Source organism: Salmo trutta, chromosome 28, assembly GCF_901001165.1.
Source record: "Salmo trutta chromosome 28, fSalTru1.1, whole genome shotgun sequence".
In the NCBI taxonomy this organism is placed as follows: domain Eukaryota; kingdom Metazoa; phylum Chordata; class Actinopteri; order Salmoniformes; family Salmonidae; genus Salmo; species Salmo trutta.
The window spans coordinates 25,676,422-25,695,000 of NC_042984.1; the positions used below are offsets into that span (position 1 = coordinate 25,676,422).

General features: G+C 43.5%; 1 protein-coding gene across 2 annotated transcripts in view; it reads right to left on the reverse strand.

Annotated features, from left to right (window-relative positions):
• Nucleotides 1–711: 711 nt before the first annotated feature.
• LOC115165867 (anoctamin-7-like) overlaps nt 712–18,579 on the reverse strand; it is a 36,984-nt gene continuing 19,116 nt past the window's right edge. The window contains exons 19-24 of one of the 2 annotated variants that reach the window (XM_029719311.1): nt 12,573–12,709; nt 12,001–12,206; nt 11,647–11,783; nt 5,388–5,478; nt 4,831–4,962; nt 712–1,541 (exon numbers count right to left, since the gene is read on the reverse strand). In XM_029719311.1, coding sequence (XP_029575171.1) covers nt 1,515–1,541; nt 4,831–4,962; nt 5,388–5,478; nt 11,647–11,783; nt 12,001–12,206; nt 12,573–12,709 — 730 coding nt within the window. In that variant the 3' untranslated portion in view covers nt 712–1,514. Of the gene's footprint in view, nt 1,542–4,799; nt 4,963–5,387; nt 5,479–11,646; nt 11,784–12,000; nt 12,207–12,572; nt 12,710–18,579 lie in introns of both variants that reach the window. The other variant, XM_029719310.1, reaches the window with a different exon arrangement.

Genomic DNA, 18,579 nt, shown 5'->3' on the forward strand with positions numbered 1-18,579 from the left:
TTCGAAATTTGAGAACATATTTGAGATTTTATTTGACAACGGCAGAATCTAGCACTTTGAAAATGTATTTGGAGGATCAAAAATGTCAAATTCATCCAACCAAATCAAAGTTTATTGGTCGAAAACAAAGTATAGCAGATGTTGTAGCGGGTGCAGTGAAATGCTTATGTTAGGTGCTACTAACAATGCAGTGAAATATCAAACAGGTACACAAATAATTAATTTCAGAAACCAAAAAAAATGGAAAGAGCAAGAAGAAATCAAGAAATGTCGGAACGAATCCAATTAACAACGAAAATAGCACTGTAACAGTAATCCAAATGCAATCTATACGTACAGTATATACATTGGATGAATTTACACAAGATATACTAGAAATTATATATACAGCAGTAGAAATATTAGAGTGACCTATGTCAAGAATCCAACATATAAATAAATATGCGGTGTGTATAAACAGAGTAACTAAAATTTAATGTACAATAGTATAAATACTACAGTGAGCTATGTCAAGAATACAGTACACAGTACAAAACCACATAAGAAAATGGATAGAATTGCAGGAAATTCGCTTCCAGAAATGAGTCCGGAATATAAATAATACTGTATGTGTGTCTGTGAATGATGTGTATAGACAGTATGGACAGTATGTGAATATAAATGTGTGTACAGCAGTAGTTATATAGGATGAGCCATTACTAAAATACAGTGTATATATATATATGTATAAAGTAGTTAAAACAGTATGTAAACATTATTAAATTTGAAATGCAAAACAGCTCGCACAAAACGGGTAACACATGCAGAAGGACTTCAATCCTATGGTAGTACAGCAGTAACTCTTATACCAACAAGATAAACAACAAGATATGTTTCGGGTTTTATCGCCATACAAATATAGTGTAGTGATAGTGTAGAAAGGCAGGACCAGTTTCACATATATAAATATTTATGTATACCTACACACAACAGAGCAGGCTGTCTGAAGAAAAGTGTAGACAACATTACTGTTTGAGTAAATCAAGCTTGTCCATTTAACACAGTGAGAACATTACAAATCATCAGAGTTGAAGGATGTCAAGTCATCTGCTAATAGTCAAGCAAAATAATTTGAACAATACAAACCCACTCTCACATACTGAAAACCAGGTGGTGGCCATTCTGGCCAATATTACCAGCAATAAGCCAGTGTAGGTGCCAGTTTTTGTCCCAGCCCAGCAGTAACAAATGTTATTCAACTAATCAAAGTTTTAATGAAAGACTATAAGTTGGTCATTGAATCAGATGTGTTACAGCTTGGCTGGAACAAATACCTGCAACCACACCGGCCCTTTGCGGATAAGTCATCCCTTCCGTAAACAAACCTAGAGACTGACCATAGAGAACAGACGGAGAGCAACAGGGAAACAAATCCATTAATGGGACCCGAAATGCAAATGAATGTCTTTTATCTCCCCCTCCTCTCCATCTGTTCTGCTTTTCTTGGTGCAGAAGTTCCGCACTACCGTTCTAACTCATGTTGCCAAAGGACGCGTTGCTTGCTTCGAGGCATACAGTACAGTTGAGTTTGTTCAGGGAGAAAATGAGGAAGGAGAGACAACATGAGTACAGCTTTGGTTAGAACAATCATAGAGAACACTGAAGCACACAAGAGCAAACATACAGACAGTAGACACAAAAGGTGCTACACCATGTTATGTTACTGAGTTATAGCATAAAACTCATTTTACAAGACATCATCTTTTATGGATTGATAAGAATGGCCTTTCTTGTTGTCCCCCTTAAACTTCATATCAGAATATTACATACACTGAGTGTACAAAACATTAAGAACACCTTCCTAATATTGAGTTGCACAGCCCCTTTTTGCCCTCAGAACAGCCTCAATTCGTCAGGGCCTGGACTCTACAAGGTGATGAAAGCTTTCCACAGGGATGCTGGTCCATGTTGACTCCAATGCTTCCCACAATTGTGTCAGGTTTACTGGATGTCCTTTGGGTGGTGGAACATTTTTGACAAGCATGGCAAACTGTTGAGCGTGAAAAACCCAGCAGCGTTGCAGTTCTTGACACAAACCAGTGCGCCTGGCACCTACTACCATACCCCGTTCAAAGGCACTTAAATATTTTTGTCTTGCCCATTCACCCTCTGGATGGCACACATACACTATCCATGTCTCAATTTTCTCAAGGTTTAAAAATCCTCCTTTAACCTCTTCTCCCATTAATCTACACTGATTGAAGTGGATTTAACATGTGGATCATAGCTTTCACCTGTATTCACCTGGTCAGTCTATGTCATGGAAAAAGCAGGTGTTCATAATGTTTCGTACACTCAGTGTATATACTTAATAGAAACACAACAGACTGCAGGAGTGAGATTGTCTACTCACCCCGTCCAAGACCTTCACGACAAGAAACACAACGACCAAAACGGCATGGTCAGAACACAGGGAAGCACACACACCACCACACAACCACAAAGAGAAACAATGGGTGAGAAAGCACCAGTCTCGTGCTGATGGGATGCGGCGAGAGAGAGCGAGACTACACATTCCAGGGGAAGAGCGTTATGGATGCATTAACTTAGGTTAATGTTTTATGGGTTAGGCTTTGAGCACTTGAGCATTTCTGGGGCCATATTATGGCCATTGTAGTCCAGTCTTTAAATATTGTGTGTGGTTAGCTATTGCTTATGTGTGCGTATGTGTGTGTGTGTGTGTGTGTGTGTGTGTGTGTGTGTGTGTGTGTGTGTGTGTGTGTGTGTGTGTGTACGCACGTGTTCGTGCACAACTAGGTTGTCAACTTGGCAGACAACAGAATCAGATTTTTTTTTTTATTGAGTATGAATGACAGAGCAACCAGGATAGCTGCTAACTTGAGCAGTGTAATGTTATTGAGTCAAGCCTTTGGTGGGGGGGGGGCATTTAAAAGGCTATAAAGTCTGCAATTCATTTATTAAGACCAAATTGGTTTCAGTGATAGTGTAATATGTAACTTATTAACAATGCAGCTTGCTCTACTTATACAGCAGCTTTAGATCATTTCAGTCAAGCAGTTACTTCAACATGTCTCCTGTTTTACCACCCATAATACCCAAGGAAATGTACAGTGGATTCAATGAGCGTGTCTAAGTCCCAAATGGCACCCTATTCCCAATATAGTGCACTACTTTTGACCAGAGCCCTATGGATGCCCTGGTCAAAAGTAGTGCACTATGTAGGAAATAGGGAGCCATTTGGGACTCGCTTCGAGTCATCAATTCATCAATTCATATCCTTAATGACTTACTGTACGTATGTATAATTTCATATGAACAGGAGCCCTAGCTAATGAGTAGCCACCGGTATAATATTTAACATGGATAACACACTCCCTAATGAGGTAATGGGTGTTTTACTATTGGCACTGTATCAAACAATGGAGTGAGGTGAGTGAACACATAAGAGCCTGTGTCCCCCAATAGTTTTAATATGCTTTCTCTCCTTGTCTCCTTCCCTTCAAGAGGCTTTCTCTCAAATCAAACTTTATTTGTCACATGCCCCGAATACAACATGTGTAGACCTTACCGTGAAATTCTTACTTACAAGCCCTTAACCAACAGTGCAGTTCAAGAAAGAGCTAAGAAAATATTTACAAAATAAACTGAAGTAAACAATAATAAAAAGCAACACCATTTTTAAAAAACAATAACGAGGTTATATACAGGGGGTACCGGTACCGAGTCAATGTGAGGGGGTACAGGTTAGTCGAGGTAATTTGTACATGTAGGTAGGGGTGAAGTGGCTCTGCATAGATTGTAAACAGTGTGTGGGGGGTGTCCGGTGACCATTTGATTAATTGTTCAGCAGTCTTATGGCTTGGGGGCAGAAGCGTTTAAGGAGCCTTTTGGTCCTAGACTTGGCGCTCCGGTACTGCTTGACTTGGGTGACTGGGGTCTTTTACATTTTTGGGGGCCTTTCCTCTGACAGTATATTCGGTCCTGGATGGCAGGAAGCTTGGCCCCAGTGAAGTACTGGGCCATACGCACTACCCTCTGTAGCGCCTTACGGTCAGATGCCGAGCAGTTGCCATACCAGGCGGTGATGCAACCGGTCAGGATGCTCTCGATGGTGCAGCTGTAGAGCTTTTGAGGATCTTGGGACCCATGCCAAATCTCTTCAACTCTCCTGAGGGGGAAAAGGTGTTGTCATGCCCTCTTCACGACTGACCTGGTGTGTTTGGACCATGATAGCTCGTTGGTGATGTGGACACGAAGGAACTTGAAACTCTCGACCCGCTCCACTACAACCCCGTCGATGTTAATGGGGGCCTGTTCGGCCCGCCTTTTCCTGTAGTCCACGATCAGCTCTCCTGATGACCATTGATTTGAAAGGCCTTGGACAGGTTAAAATGGCAAGGTGGTGGAAACCCATTAAGTGTACGTTTATCACCAGTCATGATGGAAAGGAGACAAGCCAAGGAAGCCTTTTAAGAGATCCAGGACATATCAAAGAGTCATCACAAGCAGATGACTTTGCATTGCTTCTTTGGTAGGTCGATGATACAGCATGAAAGTGGAGGAGGTGGGGCCGATGGTAGCTTGCAGTGGGTGTGTGTGAGTGTGCCTGTCTGTGTCTGCCTGTGTGAGTGTGCCTGTCTGTGTCTGTCTGTGTTTTGTGCATTTATTTACCCAGGTAAGTAATGACAAAATACAACACATTCTCTTTTGCAATAACAACCTGACCAGCACAATGATTCCGTGCAGCAAAGCAGTGTGTGTGTGGTGAGGGCGTGTGAGCATCGCTGTGTTCCACTAACCTTGGCTGGAGGCCGAACCTCGATGACTCACCAACAGGGCCTCCTGGTTGTCTGCCAGGGCCTGCTTGGCCAGGTAGCGCTCCCTCTTCACCTTCAGCCCCAGAGACTCAGGGACGTCCGGCACCATCCAGTCTATCGCTCGCAGGACAAAGAACACCACATGCTGAAGAGAGGGCGGTGAGGGATGGAGGGAAGGAAAAATAGCACACATTAGGGGTGACAGGAAGGTAGAGAATAGAGAGAGAGACAGAGAGAGACAGATGGAAAAGAGGACCGAGGGTGAAATTACAGAGAAACCTCAGTGGAAGTAGAGGGATTCTGAGAAGAGCAGTATCAACAGAGTTAAGGTGATAAAATATTAAAGAGTAAAATACCATGTGAGGATTGAGAGGCAAAGATTAGTAGGGCGCAAGCAAGCTTCAAATTATCAAAGGTACACAATAACATACACAGGTAAGAAGGGGGTAAGAACAGGACAAGACAAGTAATGAATAGAAAGGTGGACATGGCACAGTATAAGAGAAAGAATACAAAAGGCACAGAGAGAGAGAGAGAGAGAGACAGACAGACAGACAGATCCTTGCTTACCTCAAAAGCGATGATGAAGCCTAACCTCACAGCCAGGAGTTCCCAGTAAATCAGAGTGTAATTTCCATTGTTGTCCCTAAAGGCTTTATATCTACAGACAACAGAGCACACAGTCAGGGTAAGAACAACAGATCAGGGTTGTCAACATGTACATAGCCCATCTATAATTTAGCCCAAACAACTACCCCTTACCCTACTGTATTTATTTATTTATTTTGCTCCTTTGCACCCCACTATTTATATTTCTACTTTGCACTTTCTTCCACTACAAATCTACCATTCCAGTGTTTTACTTGCTATATTGTATTTACTTTGCCACCATGGCCTTTTTTGCCCTTACCTCCCTTATCTCACCTCATTTGCTCACATATATAGACTTATCTTTGTACTGTATTATTGACTGTATGTTTGTTTTACTCCATGTGTAACTCTGTGTTGTTGTATGTGTCGAACTGCTTTGCTTTATCTTGGCCAGGTCGCAATTGTAAATGAGAACTTGTTCTCAACTTGCCTACCTGGTTAAATAAAGGTGAAATAAATAAATAAATAAATAAAACATCAATTGTGCCCTCTACTGGACAGACTTGGGCATGACATTTAAAACATGCTAAAACAGGAGAGTTTGACTTTCATGGAGTTTTGGTATAAAAATGCTAATAGCATTTGTTGGCAGTTGGCTAGTTTAAAGGTGTCATGACATTGCCCTGTTGGGGGAGGTTAGCGACCCCCATAAATACCTTTCCCCTTTTGTCTCTCTCTACTTTATAGAGTTGACTCTTGGAAAGCCTTTGTTAACATACAGTCTGGTAACATCAAAAGGTGGGAAACGGAACCATATTTCGGTAATCCAACCAGTTGAAAATTACCGTTGGTACTTAATGAATATGATGTCAGATCAGTTGTTGTCTGAGACATTACTACTAATGATAGTATGACAAACTGTATCTTGGAAAGTCTACACATTCTAGTTATCAGATTCACATGGAATTGTTGTGCAATTTAAAGGTTTAAATATGAAACTATTTGTGAAAAGATTAAATGTAATTTTAGCTTCTTAATGAGAGAACGGTTTGTCATAGAGTAAACTCTGCTCACGCAGAGGCCCCACCCAAGTGAACAGACATTGGTTGTAAACTATGAAACACACCCTTCTCTTCACCACGATATAAGCCCGTTGACGAAAATCCAACTTTCTGTTCCAAGGACGTGAGGACTTGCGGTCCCTGCGTTAAAAGAACGAGATCACCTACAGAACTAAGCCAACCTCAGCGTGAGCTCTGGTTGAACGACAAGAACCTAACGAAATTAGCATCGAATCTCAACGTGAAGGTGACGATCTACACGCCGGAAGGATGAATTTCGACTATACCAGCCAGAATATAGCATGGCAACTTGGTATGAACTTTGAACTCTTATTCACTAAAGAAGTGATACCTCCTAGCCGTTGCATTAGCAACAGCAGCTGTAAACATGGGCTAGGAAAGGACGGACAAAGTAGCCGTTCTACCACACGACGACGTTACTATCAAGTGTCCATTCTACCACCAGACATTCTTCAAAGGACAACCCGGCCGTCCATCTATGATCAACTGATCGAAGCGCAGCTCAGAGTAAATATTTATTGCATTTTCCTTTTCCAAATGGGCGGTTATTTAGAATGCAAAAGATTCTGTATTTACGATAGCATAGCTTCCTAAGGTCCGATAGAGACACAGAACCTTTTGTTCCTCAGTCTCCCCGCGCTTTCATTTAAACCCAACCCCCTTTACTTTGTGTAACCAGCCGTGATGTTGGCTCCGTCCACCAGGGACATTTTTCATGTATGATATAATTAGTAATCAATGTATGATCCATCCTGTGTTTATGTAATTCTGTGTGACTTTTTAGGTATTTAGTAAATAAATAATTAAAACAAATTTTGTATTGCTGATTCAACTTGTTAGCCAGGGTTCGTGAAGATAACCAAGAATTCTACGAAGTTCAGATGAGACTGAATAAGGTGACGATTAATAATTGACTGCTACTGATGTAAAAGATTACTAGGTCTTTAAGAGTTTATTCGGAAGATAACATCTCTATAAACATTATTTCGTGGTGCCCCGACTTTCTAGTTAATTACATGATTAGTTCAATCAGGTAATATTAATTACAGATAAATGATTTTATAGAGTAGCATGTCATATCACTTAATCCGGCATAGCAAAGACACGGCAAAGGGATACAGCAAGATTTTGGCAATTAAGACAAAGATCAGGGATGGGCAACTGGAGGCCCCGAGGGACACCATTGTTGTAGGCCTGCAGATCAATTTTACAAATAAAGTAATATATTTTATATACAATGAGTATACAAAACACGAAGAACACCTGACACAGACTGACCAGGTGAATCCAGGTGAAAGCTTTTGATGTCACTTGTTAAATACACTTCAATCAGTGTAGATGAAGAGGAGAAGACAGGTTAAAGAAGGATTTTTAAGCCTTGAGACAATTGAGATATGGATTGTGTATGTCTGCCATTCAGAGGCTGAATGGGCAAGACAAAATATTTAAGTGCCTTTGAATGGGGTATGGTAGTAGGTGCCAGGTGCACCAGTTTGTGTCAAGAACTGCAACGCTGGTGGAGTTTTTACGTTCAAAGGTTTCCCGCGTGTGTCAAGAATGGTCCACCACCCAATAGACATCCAGCTAACTTGACACAACTGTGGGAAGCATTGGAGTCAACATAGGCCAGAATCCCTGTGGAACGCTTTCGACACCTTGTAGAGTCCATGTCCCGGCAAAATGTGGCTGTTCTGAGGGCAAAATGGGGGGTGCAACTCAAAATTAGGAAGGTGTTCCTAATTCTTGGTATACTCACTGAACAAAAATATAAACGCATCACGCAACAATTTCAAACATTTTACTGAGTTACAGCTCATATAGGGAAATCAGTCAATTGAAATAAATTCATTAGGCCCTAATCTATGGACTTCACATGACTGGGATAACAGATATGCATCTGTTGATTACAGATACCTTTAAAAAAAAGGTAGGAGCGTGGATCAGAAAACCAGTCAATATCTGGAGTGTCCACCATTTGCCTCATGTAGTGCAACACATCTCCTCCGTATAGAGTTGATCAGGCTGTTGATTGTGGCCTGTGGAATGTTGTCCCACTCCTCTTCAATGGCTGTTGTACACATTGATCCAGAGCATCCCAAACATGCTCAATGGGTGACATGTCTGGTGAGTATGCAGGCCATGGAAGAAGTGGGACATTATCAGCTTCCAGGAATTGTGTACAGATCCTCGCGATATGGGGCCGTGCATTATCATGCTGAAACATGAAGTGATAACAGTGGATGAATGGCACGGCAATGGGCCTTAGGATCTCGTCACGGTATCTCCGTGCATTCCAATTGCCATTGATAAAATGCAATTGTGTTTGTTGTCCATAGCTTATGCCTGCCGAAACTATAACCGCACTCTGTTCACAACGTCGACATCAGCAAACTGCTCGCCCACACGACGCCATACACGCTGTCTGCCATCTAACCGGTATAGTTGAAAACGGGATTCATTTGTGAAGAGCACACTTCTCCAGCGTGTCAGTGGCAGTCAAATGTGAGCATTTGCCCACAGAAGTCGGTTACGACGCCAAATAGCAGTCAGGTGAAGTGGTGGTGAGGACAACGAGCATGCAGATGAACTTCCCTGAAACGGTTTTTGACAGTTTGTGCAGAAATTCTTCAGTTGTGCAAACCCAAAGTTTTATCAGCTGTCTGTGTGGCTGGTCTCAGACGATCCCACAGATGAAAAAACGGGATGTGGAGGTTCTGGACTGGCATGGTTATATGTGGTCTGCGGTTGAGAGGCTGGTGGGTGCACCTGTGTTGAATCAACATCTTGATCAGGCCACACCTGTCAGGTGGATGGATTATATATATGTGTGTGTTAGCTAATCGAAGCGTATAATGTTAAAAGACTAATTGATCATTAGAAACCCCTTTTGCAATTATGTTAGCACAGCTGAAAACTGTGGTTCTGATTAAAGAAGCAATAATACTGGCCTTCTTTAGACTAGTTGAGTATCTGGAGCATCAGCATTTGTGGGTTCGATTACAGGCTTAAAATGGCCAGAAACAAATGCCTTTCTTCTGAAACTTGTCAGTCTATTCTTGTTCTGAGAAATGAAGGCTATTCCATGCAAGAAATTGCCAAGAACCTGAAGACCTTGTACAACGCTGTGTACTACTCCCTTCACAGAACAGCGCAAACTGGCTCTAACCAGAATAGAAAGAGGAGTGAGAGGTCCCGGTGCACAACTGAGCAAGAGGACAAGTACATTAGAGTGTCTAGTTTGAGAAGCAGACGCCTCACAAGTCCTCAACTGGCAGCTTCATTAAATGGTACCCGCAAAACACCAGTCTCAACGTCAATAGTGAAGAGGCAACTCTGGGATGCTGGCCTTCTAGGTAGTCACCTGGAATGCATTTAAATTAACAGGTGTGCCTTGTTAAAAGTTCATTTGTGGAATTTCTTTCCTTCTTAATGCGTTTGAGCCAATCAGTTGTGTTGTGACAAGGTAGGGTTGGTCAATATTATGGCAAGAACAGCTCAAATAAGCAATGCGAAATGACAGTCCATCATTACTTTAAGACATGAAGGTCAGTCATTTCAGAACATTTCAAGAACTTTGAAAGTTTCTTCAAGTGCAGTCGCAAAAACATGTGCTATGATGAAACAAGCTCTCATGAGGCCCGCCACAGGATAGAAAGACCCAGAGTCACCTCTGCTGCAGAGGATAAGTTTATTAGATTTACCAGCCTCAGAAATCGGCAATTAACTGCACCTCAGATTGCAGCCCAAATAAATGCTTCAGCCAGTTCAAGTAACAGACATATCTCAACATCAACTGTTCAGAGGAGACTGCATGAATCAGGACTTCATGGTCAAATTGCTGCAAAGAAACCACTACTAAAGGACACCAATAATAAGAAGAGACTTGCTTGGGCCAAGAAACATGAGCAATGTAATTTAGACCGGTGGAAATCTGTCCTTTGGTCTGATTAGTCAAAACGGGAGATTTTTGGTTCCATCTGCCGTGTCTTTGTGAGACGCAGAGTAGGTGAACGGATGATCTCCGCATGTGTGGTTCTCATCGTGAAGCATGGAGGAGGAGGTGTGATGGTGTAGAGGTGCTTTGCCGTTGACACTCTCTTGTGATTTATTTAGATATTGTGGCAAAGAAGGGGGTCGAGTGATAAATGGCAGATATGTGAGGGCAGAACTAATAAACGGGCTCTGCCCGATCACTAAAATGGCCACCCCGATCAGAACTACAGATCACAAAATGGCCGACTGCCAAAACTACAATTCCCAGAAGCAAGGGGAACCCTCAGAAGGTGGAGCCGACCCACAGATAAAAGGTCAAGAAAAACCAGGAAGAGAGAGAGAGGGCGGGAAGGATCTATGAACCATAGAGAGAGAGAGAGACATTCTACATTGGCTGGATTTACCGTGTACGAGCTGGACTGTTTTGGACTTACCTGTTGGCGTTTAGACCTGGACCTACCGAGAACCAGATTTGTGTACCGAACCCTGCTATCCTTGACCTTACCTGTGGCCTGGGTGGACCAGGACAGAGAAACAAACATACAGGTACTGTCATGTTCGAAAGAACTTTAATTCTGGGCTGACTTTGGTGACAGTTTCTCACTTAATTTGTGACAAACGCTCCTAGCTTTGAAGAGGTTTGCCACAATATCAAGGCACACTTAACCAGAATGGCAACCACAGCATTCTGCAGCGATACGCCATCCCATCTGGTTTGCACTTAGTGGGACTATAATTTGTTTTTCAATAGGACAATGACCCAAAACACACCTCCAGGCTGGGATATTTGACCAAGAAGGAGCGTGCTGCAACAGATGACCTGGCCTCCACAATCACACTCGCAAGGTGGGGATGTATTTGGGTACGCAGACCCGCGAGCCACTGTGGCCCCTCATGATGAGTTCAGATTTTTTGTGGCCCCCACCCCATCAAAGTTGCCCATCCCTGATGTAGATAAAGGGCTTAATTGCAAAAATCTCGCACTATCCTTTTAACACCACCAAAATGTGGATTGCAGTCATTCTTTTTCCATAGACTGCTGCCAAGCTATGGAATCACATATCTAAACATGTCATCTCACTGAACTATGCCTTTAAGTGTGTACAACAGCTATACTAAATCTACTATATTATGTTCCAGTGTGTATTTAGGATCACAATTACCTGCACATGGGATGGCTGGTGTAGCTGGGAGGAGCATAGGCCAGAGTGAAATTAACATATCCGTTCAGATCGTTGTCAAACTTGTACTGGTAGAGCAGTCGTGGTAAGAAATCCGACGTGAAGGCGATCAAGAAAGCCTGAAAGGGGTAGATTGACATACAAAATTATTTTATGGTACAGTAAATTAAAATGAACACAAATGATAAAAACTCGACATAATAATATTAGAATCCTTTTAATATACTGCTTAAAGTGAAATTACAAAATCAACGTTTATCAGATGTTTTCAGACCAGGTGGGTTTAGAAAAAATACAGCACATGGGTAATGATGAGGGCATCACTGTGCGACTCACGTTGACAATGACGGACAGGTGTGACAGGGCCTCCAGGATGTTAAACCACACGCCGATGTTCTGTGCGCGCTCGGCCACAGGCCGCCGGTACTCACACACAAACTTGTGGGCGTCCAGGCGCACCTCGGCCCAGTTGTTGAGCAGGGCGAAGAGCGGTGCCAGGGGGAACGCAGCCACAAATATTGTGATGAAGCCAAACTGGAGCACTGTGGATGGATGGAGAAGGTCACAAGTTAGAAACTCGAGGGATACGGGTGGGGGGAGTTGACGGGAGGGATTTTTCTTTATTCTTATGATAATATAAGAAAGTAATGCATTGACAATACACCAACAATATCCACTTGAAAGAACAAAAAAGTAATGCACTATTGATACAGCAAGATTCACAATGTTTATGAAATCCCTGAGTTTTGAGTTCTACTAACTTGATGGATTTACACTTTGTGATTCTTTTCACTTTTAGCCTTCAAATATTGTATTTGCTTGTATGCAATAAAAATCCACTGAATTCATAAGGAATATATTCTGGTCAGGAAATGACTCCCACTGCTAGAGTGTGGTTGTTGTCTTACCGATCTCGAGGTACTCCTCAAACAGGCCCTCGCACTCCACCAGCTGATAGTCCTCCTCCCACCGCCGAGGCTCCTGGGATTTCTGCGTTCCCCGCACCTTATTCAGCGCCCTCTTCTGTTGCCATGCCTTCACCTTACTAAGGAGAGGAGGAAAGGAGGAGAGGGAGGAGAAGAGAGGAGAGAATGAGCAAGGTGTAAAAACAATTCAAATAGAGAGAGCATTTCTCAGCACCACCACCATGGCTCCTTTGCTGGCTGTGCCAATACTGCAGTACAGTATACTAAAGCCACACTGTACCACCCACACAGAGTTCATATCATTATACAGAAACCATGCAAATCAAATAAAAAAAATCTAATCAAATTTTATTTGTCACATGCTCCGATTACAACATGTGGCGAATATAACATTTCACCGTACAGTGAAATGCTTACCTACAAGCCCTTAACCAACAATGCCATTTTAAGAAAAATACATAAAAAAAGAAAGAAATAAAAGTAACAAATAATTAAAGAGCAGCAGTAAAATAACAATAGCGAGGCTAAATACAGGGGGTACCGGTACAGAGTCAAGGCACCGGTTAGTCGAGGTAATTGAGTTAATATGTACATGTAGGTAGAGTTATTAAAGTGTAGATAGTAGATAATAACAGAGAGTAGCAGCAGCGTAAAGGGGGGGGGGCAATGCAAATAGTCTGGGTAGCCATTTGATTAGATGTTCAAGAGTCTTATGGCTTGAGTCTTATGGCTGTAGAAGCTGTTTAGAAGCCTAGACTTGGTGCTCCGGTACCGCTTGCCGTGCGGTAGCAGAGAGAACAGTCTATGACTACGGTGGCTGGAGTCTTTGACAATTTTTAGGACCTTCCTCTGACACCGCCTGGTATAGAGGTCCTGGATGGCAGGAAGCTTGGCCGCAGTGATATACTGGGCTGTACGCACTACCCTCTGCCTTGCGGTCGGAGACCGAGCAGTTGCCATACCAGGCAGTGATGCAGCCCGTCAGGATGCTATCGATGGTACAGCTGTAGAACCTTTTGAGGATCTGAGGACCCATGCCAAATCTTTTCAGTCTCTTGAGGGGGAATAGGTTTTATCGTGCCCTCTTCATGACTGTCTTGGTGTGCTTGGACCATGTTAGATTGTTGTGATGTGGACGCCAAGGAACTTGAAGCTCTCAGCCTGCTCCACTACAGCCCCGTTGATGAGAAAGAGGGCATGCTCGGTCCTCCTTTTCCTGTAGTCCACAATCATCTCCTTTGTCTTGATCATGTTGAGGGAGAGGTTGTTGTCCTTTCACCCCACAGTCCGGTCTCTGACCTCCTCCCTATAGGCTGTCTCGTTGTTGTCGGTGATCAAACAGATCACTGTTGTCATCGGCAAACTTAATGATGGTGTTGGAGTCGTGCCTGGCCATGCAGTCATGAGTGAACAGGGATTACAGGAGTGGACTGAGCACGCACCCCTGAGGGGCCCCCGTGTTGAGGATCAGCATGGCGGATGTGTTGTTGCCTACTCTTACCACCTGGGGGCGGCCCGTCAGGAATTCCAGGATCCAGTTGCAGAGGGAGGTGTTTAGTCCCAGGGTCCTTAGCACAGTGATGAGCTTTGAGGGCACTATGGTGTTGAACGCTGAGCTGTAGTCAATGAATAGCATTCTCACATAAGTGTTCCTTTTGTCCAGGTGTGAAAGGGCAGTGTGGAGTGCAATAGAGATTGCATCATCTGTGGTTCTGTTGGGGCGGTATGCAGATTGGAGTGGGTCTAGGGTTTCTGGGATAATGGTGTTGATGTGAGCCATGACCAGCCTTTCAAAGCACTTCATGGCTACAGACGTGAGTGCTACAGGTCAGGAGTCATTTAGGCAGGTTACCTTAGTGTTTTTGGGCACAGGGACTATGGTGGTCTGCTTGAAACATGTTGCTATTACATGCTCAGACAGGGAGAGGTTGAAAATGTCAGTGAAGACGCTTGCCAGTTGGTCAGCGCATGCCCGGAGTACACGTCCTGGTAATCCATCTGGCCCTGCGGCCTTGTGAATGTTGACCCGTTTAAAGGTCTTACTCACATCGGCTGTGGAGAGCGTGATCACACAGTCGTCCAGAAAAATTTGAGGCAAACACTACTAGACAAATCTCTTTGTGCTCAAGCCAACTCTTCATTGTCATGCTACAGTGCCTTCAGAAAGTATTCACACCCCTTGAGATTTTCCACATTTTGTTATGTTACAAAGTGGGATTCAAATGTATTTAATTGTCATTTATTTGTCAAAGATCTACACAAAATACTCTTATGTCAAAGTGGAAGATTTTTTGTACCACATTTGTATAAAAAAGATATACAAAAATACACTAATACACTGTATCTTGATTAGATACAATAAGTTTTCAACCCCCTGAGTCAATAAATGTTAGAATCCCCTTTGGCAGCGATTACAGCTGAGTCTTTCTGGGTAAGTCTCTAAGAGCTTTCCACACCTGGATTGTGAAACATTTGCCCATTTTTCTTTAAAGAAATTCTTCAAGCTCTGTCAAAGTTGACCATTGCTAGGGCCTTCCGAGTGGCCCAGTCCTTAATGATTACAAGCATACCTATAGACATAATGCAGCCAACATTATGCTTAAAAATACCAGGTTAGGGTTAGGGCATCGCAGTGCTAGAGGTGTCACTACAGATCCGGGTTTGAACCCGGGCTGTATCACAACCGGCCGTGATCGCACAATTGGCCCAGCGTCATCCGGGTTAGGGGAGGGTTTGGCCGGGGCGGCTTTACTTGGCTCATCACGCTCCTTGTGGTGTGCCGGGTGCCTACAGGCTGACCTCAGTCATCAGGTGAACTGTGTTTCCTCCGACACATTGGTGCGGCTGGCTTCCGGGTTAAGAAGGCGGGTGTTAAGAAGCGCGGTTTGCCGTGTCATGTTTTGAAGGACGCATGACTCGACCTTCGCCTCCCGAGCCCGTTGGGGAACTGTAGCGATGAGAGAAGATTGAAATTGGAGAGAAAAAGGGGTTCAAATAAATTATATATATACTGCTCAAAAAAATAAAGGGAACACTTAAACAACACATCCTAGATCTGAATTAAAGAAATAATCTTATTAAATACTTTTTTCTTTACATAGTTGAATGTGCTGACAACAAAATCAGACAAAAATAATCAATGGAAATCCAATTTATCAACCCATGGAGGTCTGGATTTGGAGTCACACTCAAAAGTAAAGTGGAAAACCACACTACAGGCTGATCCAACTTTGATGTAATGTCCTTAAAACAAGTCAAAATGAGGCTCAGTAGTGTGTGTGGCCTCCACGTGCCTGTATGACCTCCCTACAACGCCTGGGCATGCTCCTGATGAGGTGGCGGATGGTCTCCTGAGGGCTCTCCTCCCAGACCTGGACTAAAGCATCCGCCAACTCCTGGACAGTCTGTGGTGCAACGTGGCGTTGGTGGATGGAGCGAGACATGATGTCCCAGATGTGCTCAATTGGATTCAGGTCTGGGGAACGGGCCGGCCAGTCCATAGCATCAATGCCTTCCTCTTGCAGGAACTGCTGACACACTCCAGCCACATGAGGTCTAGCATTGTCTTGCATTAGGAGGAACCCAGGGCCAACCGCACCAGCATATGGTCTCACAAGGGGTCTGAGGATCTCATCTTGGTACCTAATGGCAGTCAGGCTACCTCTGGCGAGCACATGGAGGGCTGTGCGGCATCCCCAAAGAAGTGCCACCCCGACACCATGACTGACCCACCGCCAAACCGGTCATGCTGGAGGATGTTGCAGGCAGCAGAACGTTCTCCACGGCGTCTCCAGACTCTGTCACGTCTGTCACGTGCTCAGTGTGAACCTGCTTTCATCTGTGAAGAGCGCAGGGCGCCAGTGGCGAATTTGCCAATCTTGGTGTTCTCTGGCAAATGCCAAACGTCCTGCACGGTGTTGGGCTGTAAGCACAACCTCCACCTGTGGACGTCGGGCCCTCATACCACCCTCATGGAGTCTGTTTCTGACCGTTTGAGCAGACACATGCACATTTGTGGCCTGCTGGAGGTCATTTTGCAGGGCTCTGGCAGTGCTTCTCCTGCCCCTCCTTGCACAAAGGCGGAGGTAGCGGTCCTGCTGCTGGGTTGTTGCCCTCCTACGGCCTCCTCCACGTCTCCTGATGTACTGGCCTGTCTCCTGGTAGCGCCTCCATGCTCTGGACACTACGCTGACAGACACAGCAAACCTTCTTGCCACAGCTCGCATTAATGTGCCATCCTGGATGAGCTGCACTACCTGAGCCACTTGTGTGGGTTGTAGACTCCGTCTCATGCTATCACTAGAGTGAAAGCACCGCCAGCATTCAAAAGTGACCAAAACATCAGCCAGGAAGCATAGGAACTGAGAAGTGGTCTGTGGTCCCCACCTGCAGAACCACTCCTTTATTAGGGGTGTCTTGCTAATTGCCTATAATTTCCACCTGTTGTCTATTCCATTTGCACAACAGCATGTGAAATGTATTGTCAATCATTGTTGCTTCCTAAGTGGACAGTTTGATTTCACAGAAGTGTGATTGACTTTGAGTTACATTGTGATGTTTAAGTGTTCCCTTTATTTTTTTGAGCAGTGTATATATATTCATCATTGCCACAAGACCATTTGCAGGTCTTGCTAGAGATTTTCAAGCTGTAACTCGGCCACTCAGGAACATTTACTGTCTTCTTGGTAAGCAACACCAGCGTAGATTTGGCCTTGTGTTTTAGGTTACTGTCTTGCTAAATGGTGAATTCATCTCCCAGTGTCTGGTGGAAAGCAAACTGAACCAGGTTTTCCTCTAGGATTTTGCCTGTGCTTAGCTCCATTCCGTTTCTTTTTCATCCTGAAAAACTCCCCAGTCCTTAATGATTACAAGCATACCTATAACATGATGCAGCCAACATTATGCTTAAAAATATGGAGAGTGGTACTCAGTAATGTCTTGTATTGGGTTTGCCCCAAATATAACACTTTGTATGTAGGACAAAAAGTTAAATATCTTTGCCACATTTTTTGCAGAACTTACTTTAGTGCCTTGTTGCAAACAGGATGCATGTTTTGGAATATTTTTTAATCTGTACAGGCTTCCTTCTTTTCACTCTGTCAATTAGGTTATTGTGGAGTAACTGCAATGTTGTTGATCCATTCTCAGTTTTATCCTATCACAGCCATTAAACTCTGTAATTGTTTTAAAGTCAACATTGGCCTCATGGTGAAATCCCTGAGTAGTTTGCTTCCTCTCCGGCAACTGAGTTAGGAAGGACGCCTGCATATTTGTAGTGACTGGGTGTATTGATACACCATCCAAAGGGAAATGAATAACTTCACCATGCTCAAAGGGATATAAAAAAAAAATACCTATCTGCCAATAGGTGCCCTTCTTTGCGAGGCATTGGAAAATCTCCCTGGTCTTTGTGGCTGAATCTGTGCTTGAAAATCACTGCTTAACTGATGGACCTTACAGATAATTGTATGTCTGGGGTACAGAGATTATGTAGTGTTGGATTCTAACTTGAAATATACTTATTCCTGTCACCATATTATAACTTATTGATTACCTTACAAGGGTGAATAGGAACTTTGTGTATGGAAAGTTACTGAATGAGACAAGAGGCAATATTCCAAAACATCTTAATGTTGAATATTAAATTCCTAAGGAAGGAGGTAAAGAGCAACAATCTAGTCAGTTCCTGATAAGGCAGGCCGGTTTCGGGAAAATTAGTACCAGGAGGGATGTGGAATTCAACTCGAGATAAGGTCAACAGTTGAAGAGAGAAGAAACCTCTGGGAGGGGGGCCAGAGAGGCCCGCTATAACAACCCTTTATCTAAAGTCCACACACACACACTTACAACCCTATGACAATACCAATGAGAGGAACAGACTGAGTGTTCTTGCCTAGCAACATAGACAGATTTTTATCCTAGTCATATAAGGTGACTCCGCCTAGTCAGAAAGTATAAATATACAGTATGCTTGTGTGACTTGTGTGTG